The sequence below is a fragment of the Petaurus breviceps genome, unplaced genomic scaffold, assembly GCF_028583685.1.
Source record: "Petaurus breviceps papuanus isolate PSGF00001 unplaced genomic scaffold, PetGlider_PUasm1.0 180, whole genome shotgun sequence".
Classification (NCBI taxonomy): Eukaryota; Metazoa; Chordata; class Mammalia; order Diprotodontia; family Petauridae; genus Petaurus; species Petaurus breviceps.
In genome coordinates, this window is record NW_027185782.1 from 5,921,981 (window position 1) to 5,932,722 (window position 10,742).

Sequence of the window (10,742 nt, forward strand, 5' to 3'; positions counted from 1 at the left end):
TTTATAGAACAAGTTGTTACTAACAACAAAATATGGTTCCAAGGGGGTGTAATGCTGTTTCTAGTGAAGCTTTGATTACCTAGCAAAAACAAGAACAGACTTGTATCTGGGGCATATTTCTAACAAGAACAGACTTGTGTCTGGGGTATGCTTCTGGCAACACAGGTGGAAAGTTCCCTCACTATTGTGGCCTATTAGGTGGTTTCCAGGGTCCCTAGTAGGGGTCCCCTTCCCCAGGTTGTGACTTGGAGGGGGCTTTGGTGTATTAATTTCTGGTGGGCACTTCAAGAGTATTAATTGGATGCCCTCTCTGAAGCCTCAACATGTTTTGACAAGCTGGTCACATATCCCAGGACCTCCACCCTAGACCACAATCCAGATCCAAGCAGGTTGAATCAAGAGCGATTACCCCTCAGACTGGTGCCTTGGTCCCCCTACAATCTGCAGGCCAGGAGCTGATGCAGCCACGTGTGGCTGTGGCTGCAGGGCCAGGGCACTTCAGCCACTTCTCAACCCAGGGGCAAAAGCCAAGGCACTCCCAACCACTGGATCCCAAAGTCCACACTGCACTGACCTCTCACTTTGTCCTTAGCATCTATGTGTTGATAATTTTGGAAACTGCCACAGCTGCTGGTAATCTGAAGTCCCTTCAGCCAATGATTGGTCAGGCCTGCCCTGGGGCTAAAACCTCCAGCTCCTGTGGGGCTGGGCTCAGCTCCCAGAGTGCTGTGCAGGCAGCTTGCTGCCAGCCTGCTGGGCTGTCCTCAGTGGGAAGTTAGCTTCTCTGTGTCATTTTGTGGGTTCTGTAGCTCTAAAGTTTCTTCAGAGGCACCTTTTACATGAATTGGGGGAGATGGAAGCTGGAGCCCTGAGGAAGTCCTGTTTCTACTCTGCCATGAACTCTGCCAAGAACTGATGGAATTTGAATACAGATTGACACACATTTTTTAAACTTTATTTTCTTGGGTTTTGTAGGGAGCATGTTTTCTTTTATAACATGACTAATATGAAAATGTTTTGCATGACTATACATGTATAACCAAAAAAATATCTTGACCAGTTATAAAACTGAGCCAATGTAATTAGATGAAATTTAAGAGGAATAAATATATGGCCTTAGACTTGGGTTGGGAAGGCAAATGACAAAGATAATATGTATGAAGACCAATTAAAGAATTATAGATGTTAGTCCTGAAGAAGAGAAGACTTTACTTGAACATGACAACTATCTTCACAGGTTTCAAATTGTCTCATGGGAAGAGTGATTGGACTTGCTCTGCTTGGCCTCAGAAGATGCAATGAGGAAAAATGAGTTAAGCACACAAGGAGGCTGATTTTGGCTCAGCAGAAGCAAAAATTTTCTTGCAATTAAAGTACTACAACAGTAGAATGGGATGCCCTGTGTGTAGCAGTATGTTCCTTATTGGAGCATAGCAGATGTCTCAAATTGGACTAAAGAGCCTCTGAAGTACTTTCCTGCTCAAGGTCTCCAAGGTTTGTAACTTCATATGTGATGTTGGACAGCTCTCACTGTTGGGAAGATTTCTGCCATAGTTTCCTGCACCATAGGGAATTCAGATGTTCAGGGATAGGAAATACAATGATATGATTTCTCTAATAAAGAGTTTGGGGAATTGAACCTCTTAGGCACTGGAAATTTCAAATGTTCTTCCTGTTCCTTAGCAGGACCAGATACGAGCTATCTAAGGCCAGGAGAGTGACTGCTTATGCCTCCCAGAGATATCAGTCCAATTGCCTGAAATTCTCCACTTTTTCTGGAACCCAAAATATCTTTCTTGGGCTCCATTCCAAGAGATCCACTCAGTCAAACCTGTCCTGTTGGTTATGTTCAATAACTGATTGGATGTAGAGAGTGTTGGGAAGGGAGAGAGTGAAAGAAGTGAGAAGTAAGAAAAAAGAGAAGCAGCTTGTTCTTTCTTAGAAATTCAAAGAGATGAGTATAATGTTCCAGGGGAAAATATGGTCATTCAATGAAATAGAGGACTTTGAAGTATTCTTGATGAAAAAAAACAGAGCTGAACAGAAAATTTGACTTTCAAATACAAGAAGAAAGAGAAGCATGAGAAGGTAAATAGGAAAAAGAAATCATAAGGAACTTATCAAAGTTGAACTATTTATATTCCTACATGGAAAAAGAATATTTATAACTCATGAGACTTTTCTCAGTATGAGGATAGGTGAAGGGAATATAAATAGATATACATATGTATGTATGTATGTATACATATATGTATGTATAGGAGGGTGTATGTGTGTATAAATACATATTGAGTGTGTGTGTATGTGTGTACATGTATACATAGATAGGACACAGAATCAGCTGAATAGGAAGGGATGATATCTGAAAAATAAAATTAAGTGGTGAGAGAGGAATATAATGAGAGAAGGAGAAAGGGAGAGATAGAATAGGGTAAATTATCTCATATAAAAGAGGCAAGAGAAAACTGTTACAATGGAAGTGAAGAGCATTGAATTTGGCTTAAGGAGGGAATAACATACTCAATTGGATATCTTACCCAACAGGAAAGTAGGGGGAAAGGGGATAAAATGGGGAATGATAGAAGGGAGGGCAGATTGGGAGACAGGGTAGTTAGAAGCAAACACGTTTTAAAAGGGACAGGGTCAAGGTAAAAAATAGAATAAGTGCACAGCAAGTAAGAGCACCGGCCCCAGTGTCAGGATGACCTGGGGATCGAATCCAGGCTCAGACACTTAGCACCCATCCAGAAACACCTGGCCGTGTAACCTTGAGCAAGTTAACCCCAATTGCTAAAAAAAAAAAATAGAATAAGTGGGGGGTGGGATAGGATGGAGGGAAATACAGTTAGTCTTTCACAATGTAACTACTATTGAAACATTTTGTGTAACTACACATGTACAACCTATATTGCATTGCTTGTCTTCCCAGTGGGGGTGGGTGAGGAGGGGAAAAGGGAAAGAATCTGGAAATCAAAGTTTTAAAAACAAAATGTTATATATTGTTTTTACATGCAACTGGGAAATAAGATACACAGGCACTGGGGTATAGAAATCCATCTTGCCCTACTAGAATGTAAGGGAGGGGGATGGAGGAGGATACAAGAGAGAACAGATTGGGGGAAGGGGTATTCAGTATGCTTGCTATCTTGGGGTGGGTGTAGAGGAGAGATGGGGAGAAAATTTATAACTCAAAATCTTGTGGAAATGAATGTTGAAAACTAAAAAATAAACAGATTTTTAAAAAAATTCAAAGAGATTCTCCCAAACCCAGCACAGATGAAATCATAGTCTAATCCATTCTATAGAGCAAGAAAAGCCAAATCTACTTGAAAGTGCAAGAGTTCAGCCCAAGACCAAGGTTGGAGGAAAAGCAAAGGAAGGTAGAATAAGCCATATACTATGAGTCATGTTCTTGTTCCATCCTTGCCAATAAGACTTTGGTCTAATTATTTTCATTCTTGTGCCCTGAGCCATAAAATGGCAACGAAAAATTCCATATTGACCTTATGGTGGTTTTTTGTGAGAGTGAAATGAGATCATCTTTGTGGAATTTTTTGGTGACCTTAAATCATCTCAGAAAGATACATTTTTATTTTTGTCACAATAGCAGAGAAATGAGTCCATTGTGGCCAGATCCATCTCAGCCAACTATAATCCAAACGCCAGGGACAATCTTTAGCCAGAGGTAAGTCTCAGATGCCCTAATAAAAAGCTTAGAAAAAACAGAGGGTTAAGCCCCTAATCCCAGATCAAAGGTACTGGACTATGGGGAGGCCCTTTCATACAAACTGTAGATAACTCCTGTGATTCTACAGACCTCTGAAAGGCACAGTAGTCTGACCTTATCATTCATGGTACAAGTCACAGGGTCAGGGAGTGTGGGTAAGGGCAGGGGAGGTGATAGAAGGACTCCCTACACTAATGAGAGTTGATGGGTAGGCTGAAACCATTTCCTGTGATTTGAAGATAGTCAGAAACATAGGATGATTTCACAGGACAGGCTGGTATTCCTAGGGAGATTGTCAGGAAGAAAGATATGATAAGGAAACAGTCAGAGACTCTATAATATTTGGAGTATGGTACATCAATGTACCAAGATGTCTGGTTGCCCTTTTCATAGACATTATTATATGACATATGCAAGATCACAGCAGTGTATATGCAATCTCCTTAGATTTTCCTAAATTCAGCAGGAGCAGTTGTCTCTGACTCACACATCACTTCCTACTGTCTGCTATCCATTATCCTAATATAATTTTTATTGCTTTTGTGATCCTTGTCCAGTTGGTCTTTTTTCCTTCTTTCTGCTTCTGATTGGGCTTAGACCAGATGATCTGAAATTCTGATTCATTATTCCTGGTTCTATTATATTCCTCTCTCCCATGATCCATCCTTTCTACCTTCTACTCCTGTCCCCGTTCCTCTGCACTCTCAGACTTTTGCTGAGGATATAAGACACAAATCAACATAGGAAAAGTAACTAGTAATTCTTGAGTTCTACTATGAGGAACTACACAGAAAGTGTTTGGTGACAGGTTGTTAAGTGAGATATAGAGCAACCATACTGTGAACTAGAGATTGATCAATTGTCAGTTGGTTACTGCATTTATCTGCCTCTAAGGAGGTGGGGATGATTGGGCTAGGGGAAGAGAGACCAAGAGGAAGCCAAAAAAAGAGAGAAGGATGTTAAGTAATAGGGAAGACTGGACATGTGATATCATGATGAGGGAGACAAACACTTTCAAATATTTGAAGGATGGTTATGAGAAAGATAAAGTGTGCTTTGCTTGACCTCAGAGAGCAGAACTAGGAAAGATGCATGGAGGTTGCAAAAAAAAATTGACTTGATAGAAGGAAAACCTTCCTAATAACTACAGCACTGGGCCTCTACAAGAAGCACAGGCAGACATTAGACCATGCCTAGGAAGAATTTCATGAGGTCCCAGGAAGGGGAGAAAAGGACCATGAGGAAAAGGGCTTCCACAAGCTGTGCTGCCCCTTTGCAGGAAGTACTGTCTAAATTTGGGCCCACTTTCCCCTGCATGATCTCTGTCCTTGGGGGAGAATATATCACTGCTAGATTTGTCTTTGGAGGGTGGGTTATTTTATACAAACTGTTCATATTAGTCAACCTCCATAAATATCCCTCTCTAGGAACCAATTAAGGATGTCTAATAGATATGAATTCAAAATTGATAGAGAAATCATATTAGTAAAAATTTATAAGTATTTAAATTTATAAGTTTTATAATTGTTTGTAAGAATTATAAAGTAAAAAGTATTGGAGTTTATAAGTATAAGTTAATAAGCATTAATTTTCTAAGTATTAGAGAACCATCCCCAAACACCTCAGGGCTATCTGTAGAACCTTGAGGGGCAAGATAGTTGATGGTCTGAGTGTGGGTTAGGAAAGTAACCACAGAGTATATCCCACATATGTGAAAAATATTTGAGCATCTTAGAGGAGGATAAGCTTAGTATGAATCAGTACAGACCTTTGATCTGGAAACAATAACCCTTCTGGTGATACTTCTCTCTTACTGGCCATCAACTTCCACAGGGTCTAGTCTTGCTACTACCATCTACACCACCTCCAAAATGAGGAAGAAATTCCTTTTCTTCATCTCCCCAAGTATTCTCTTTGGGGTTTCAAGGTATCTGCCTACAATAGATATGTGAGCTTTGCTCCTACCTCTTCTGGAGTGGTAGCTATCTTTGAGTATTAGAAGGGTGACCAAGAGGAAGAAAATGTTTTCCTCAACCTAGGGAAGACATATCAAAGAGACAAATCTAAACTTGCTCTCAGAAAAGAAACAAACCAGCAAACAAACTTCTTAACAAGTAAAGATTTGAAAATGTGAAATGGTCTCTCTCTTGGGAGGTTCTTCTAATGGGAGGCCTTCAAGCAATAACTGGATAATAACTTCTCACCTGTAAGATGACCTTTCATCACCCTCTCTGTTGTTTCTGACTCAGTGGATTTCAAAGTCATGACTCAGTTTCCAGGTCTTCTGACCCTTCAACATCATTCCCCCAAGCCACCCTCCTTTTCCCATTGGTGAGTTCCTTCAGGGAGTTCCCCATTTTGTAAAAGAGCTCAGGTTTTACCTTCTTTGTTCTTCTCCTGTCTGTGCCTCTCAAACTCCATGCTCTGTCCCCACGCCCTCATACTGGTACCTTTCCTCTCCCTGCCTCACCCCTCTAATGCCTTGTTTTTGTATCCCTAGCACTTTGCACAGTGTGTGTCACAGTAAATATTTGATAAATGCTGACTGCCTACCTAAGTATGTAGGAAGAGCTGAATATGCTCTTTTCAAACCTCCATCACATTTTCCATGGGTCATGTAGGGAGAATTCTTATGTAGCTATAGGTTGGAGTAAATGAATTCTGGGGTCCATTGCAATTCTGAGATTTAGTGCTTCTAGAATTCTCAGAGGGATTAGCTTTCTAGAAATTCTGTGTCTTTTACTCAGACTGTTCCTGACTTTTCTTGTTAATATAAAGAACACCCCAGGTAGCCCTGAAATTATTTGAAGTTTTTAACACCACCCTAAAGTCTTAGATCTGATGCCATTCTGTCTAGAGGCACAAACCTACATCTGTCTTTCATCTACAGAATCGTTAGCCTGGACCATGTGCTCCAGTGAGGTTTTATTCTTTTTCAAAACCACACACATGATAGGAAAGGAACTAAAAACATAATGTCAGTTGGGACGGGCTTTAGAAGGTGGAATGTCTGAGTTTCAAGGGACTAGAGAATAGGAGTCAGAATTGGAAGGTGTTATTACCTGGAGCTCCCAAAACCCTTTCAAGGTTGATGGAGCAGTCTGTCAATATCCCTTTCATGTACACAGCCCTAGGTTATCACAAGGGAGCCTTAGCAACATAGGCTCACCAAATACTGGAAGACTGATCTCATCTACTATCACCTATGTGTAGCTACAGTATATGAGAAAGGGAAAAACAGCAAGCTTCCCAGAATGCCTTTCCCTAATACACAAGACCATTATTCATTTGAAAATGATCCGGAGGTTTCCAGCAGGCTGTAAATTGACCATGAGTCAGCAGTGATATGGAAGACAAAATAACCTAAAGAAAACTTGGCCTCCATTAAAGGAGACATATCTTCCAAACAAGAAGGTGATCATCCCATTTTCTCTGACAATAGTTAGACCTCATCTGAAATTCTGTGTTTAGTTCTGGATACCACAACTTATAAATGACATTAATGATCTGGAGAAGACGCAAAAGAGAGCAGACAGGATGGTAAAGGACCAATGGAGACAAGCTAAAGGAACTAGAGTCACTTGACCTAAAAGAGAGAAAACATATGCAGTAATGGCTAACTGTCTTCATATGTTCAAAGGGATATTATGTGAGAGAGAAAAGAGATTTGTACTGCAAGAACTCAGAGGGTAGACCGAAAGAAATGGATGGATCTAGAAAAAGTCATATTTTGACTCAATAGAAAGGAAAGTGAGAATAAACCCAGAATGGAATGAGCTACCTCAGGAAGCTGAGAGGTTTCCCTTCCATGGAGGTCTTCAAGGAAAGGTCAGATGCACACATACTAGGTATATTTTTCTGCCAGGAATGTTGTGGGGTAGAGTTTGGTCCTGTGTGCCCTATGAGGCCCCTTCCATTTCTATGCAATTTTATGTTTTCTGTTGAAGAACGGATATCCCAAACCCTCATTCATATGAGATCACTGTCCTTTCTCTGTCATTGTCTGCAGGAATGGTCCTGCCCTGTCCATGGTACGTCTTTCTTTATCCCAGTGCTTAATGCTCATTGATGCTTAGAGAAAATTTCAGGTGGTATTCATAAAATGTTCATTTCTAAATGTGGTTGTTCATATTTCAAACACTGTCTGAACTGAAAGGAACCTTAAAGGTGATTAGGTCTAAGTCCTTCATCTTCCATTGAGGTGGAAAGTGGAAATAGTGACTTGTCCAAGATCACAAAGGTAATAAGTGGCAGAGTCAGGGACAGAGCCAGAAGTTCAAAGTCAGAGCCTGGTCAGAGTCAGAGTTCTTTCCATTTCATATGCAAGGATCACTGTATTTTCATGTCCTGCTCTTCTCATTTCTCTTTCTCAGCAGAAAAGTCAGCCCTATGGTACCAGGAAACCAAACACAATTCACTGAATTTATCCTCTTGGGATTTTCTGAGAAACCAGATCAGCAGGGGCCCCTCTTTGGGCTGTTCTTGGGCATGTATTTGGTGACACTGCTTGGAAACCTGCTCATAATGTTGGCCATTGGCTCTGACTCTCACCTCCACACTCCCATGTATTTCTTCCTTTCCAATTTGTCCTTTGTGGATATCTGCGTGGTATCCACCACAGTCCCCAAGATGTTGGTGAGCATCTTGACACAAAATAAGGCCATCCTCTATGCTGACTGTCTTGCCCAGATGTACTTCTTTTTGTTTTTTGCTGGTTTGGACAATTTCCTCCTCGCTTCAATGGCCTATGACCGTTTTGTGGCTATCTGTCACCCTTTACGCTATGCAGCCATCATGAGCCCTCAGCTCTGTAGCCTGTTGGTCCTGCTCTCCTGGATAATAAGCTTTCTAAACTCCCTTATTCACAGTCTGATGGCAACACGTCTCTCTTTCTGTAGAGACCATGAAATTCAGCACTTCTTTTGTGATCTTGCTGAGGTTCTGAAACTTTCTTGTTCTGACACTCTCATTAATTATATCTGGATATATTTTGTTAGTGGACTGTTGGGCATTCTCCCCCTCACAGGGATCCTTTTCTCTTACAGTAAGATCTGTTCTTCCATTTTGAAAGTCCCATCTGCTCAGGGTAAGTATAAAGCCTTTTCTACCTGTGGATCTCACCTCTCTATTGTTACCTTATTCTATGGTACAGTGTTTGGAGCATATTTGAGCTCCTCTGCTACCCACTCTTCCTGGAAGAGCACAGTTGCCTCAGCAATGTATGCTGTGGTCACTCCCATGTTGAACCCCTTCATCTATACACTAAGGAATAAGGACATCAGAGATGCCCTTAGGAGGTTCATTAGCAGAATTGCCCCTGCTCAGTGATAGGGCTGGCTCCTGGTCCCGAGGATATAACACAGGTACCTCTGGAGAAAATAATAGGAGGCAGGAATCTTGGATTCCTCATTTCTCTCCCCACTCAAATCCATCCTCCATTTAGACACTAAAGTAATTTTCTTAAAGTACAGATCTAACCCTGTCACTCCCCCTAAGCAGTAAATTCCAGGGATTTCCTATTGCCTCCAGGATCAAATACAAAATCCTTCCTTTAGCTTTCAAATCCGTTCATAATTTAGTCCTTTCTACATTTCCAGTATTCTAATACCATGTTCTCTTACATCCAGTGAGCCTCTTTGCTGTTCCATGAACAAGATTCTCAATTTCTTGGTTCTGTGTATTTTCTCTGACTGTCCTCCATGTCTTGGGGACAACTCAATTTGACCAAGTGGTTTCTTTTGTTTCATTTAAAAATCCATTTTTACTGGAAACCTTTCCCAAACCCTCTTAATTCTATTCCATTCTTTCTCTTAATTATTTCCTATTAATCCTTTATATAACTTGTATGTATATATTTGTTTACATGTTGTCTCTTCCATTATATTGTGAGATCCTTGAAGTTAGGAACAGTTTTTTCCTCATTTTGCATCCCCAAAGCTTAGCAGAATACCTGGCATGTATTAGGTGTGTAATAAATGTTGGTTGATGAATCTCAAGGTTACCTTACTGGCTCACTCTGCTCCTGTTGACTATGAATAGCCTTGACTTCATTCTTTAAGGCCTCTATTCCTTGTGTTTCCACCATAATTACATCTGACTGAACACTTACTGGTTCCTCATGACATTTTCAGCTCAAAAAAGTGCTAGAAATAGAGGGGAAAAAGACAGAATTTAGTCCTTAATCTAGCACTTATAAGCTATGTGCCCTTGGCTAAGTCACTTTCTTTATCCTTCAATTTCATCATTTCTGTAATGGGAATTAGAAGACCTGCCTTACTATCTGGAATGTTTTTTTTCTCTGTACATTAAATCAAATGTTGTATATGAAAGTGTCTTGTGAAATATTATATAGCTGCAGGAAAGAAAGAAAAAGAGAAGATAAATATGGGATTTCATCAGTGGTAGTCTAGGTCTCAACCTCTCCATGTCTTTGTAGATGGTCATTTTGACCAACCCATTGCTGCGGTTAAAAAAAAAATCTTCATCATATGGTAACTAACCTTCTCATGATGAGACTCTTTCTCCTTTGCCTGATGCCATAGATGGAGTCTTGTTTAATTGCACCTGGTAGAACTAGAGCTCTGACAACATATCCTCTGAGAAACTATGATCAGTTCATTTGACAATGAGACAATTTAATGGGTATATCTGTTCAAAATCCATTTGCCTTTGTGATCATCTTTGCCATCATTACACCCAAACATGGATATGACCATTTCATGCCTCGCTTAAAGTGCTTCATTGGCTCCCTATTATAACTCGGATAAAATTTAATCTCCTGTGACATTTAAAACCCTTCCTAATGCTCCTCGTCTGATTTCACATAACTCCATCCAAATACTCTACATTCCAGTCAAACTCATCTATTTTTATTGATGTTCCATCTCTCCCCTCAGCTTTGACAAAGACTGTTTCCCATGCATGAAACAGAGGGGAGCCCATACTCATCTCTGCATCTTCAATTCCCAGCTCCCCTTATGGCTGAGTTCAAGTGCTAACTCCAACAAGAATACCT

At 40.5% G+C, this 10,742-nt stretch overlaps 1 protein-coding gene across 1 annotated transcript; it reads left to right on the forward strand.

Moving 5' to 3' along the window:
* Nucleotides 1-7,990: 7,990 nt before the first annotated feature.
* Nucleotides 7,991-9,055, forward strand: LOC138160197 (olfactory receptor 7A10-like). Its single transcript, XM_069086724.1, has one exon. It carries the CDS (start codon nt 8,048-8,050, stop codon nt 9,053-9,055), a length of 1,008 nt encoding a protein of 335 aa, XP_068942825.1. The 5' UTR covers nt 7,991-8,047.
* The last annotated feature ends 1,687 nt before the right edge of the window (nt 9,056-10,742 follow it).

What these genes read in the sequence shown, in the direction of transcription:
- LOC138160197 (XM_069086724.1), top strand. Translation starts at nt 8,048, where the DNA reads ATGCAAGGATCACTGTATTTTCATGTCCTGCTCTTCTCATTTCTCTTT.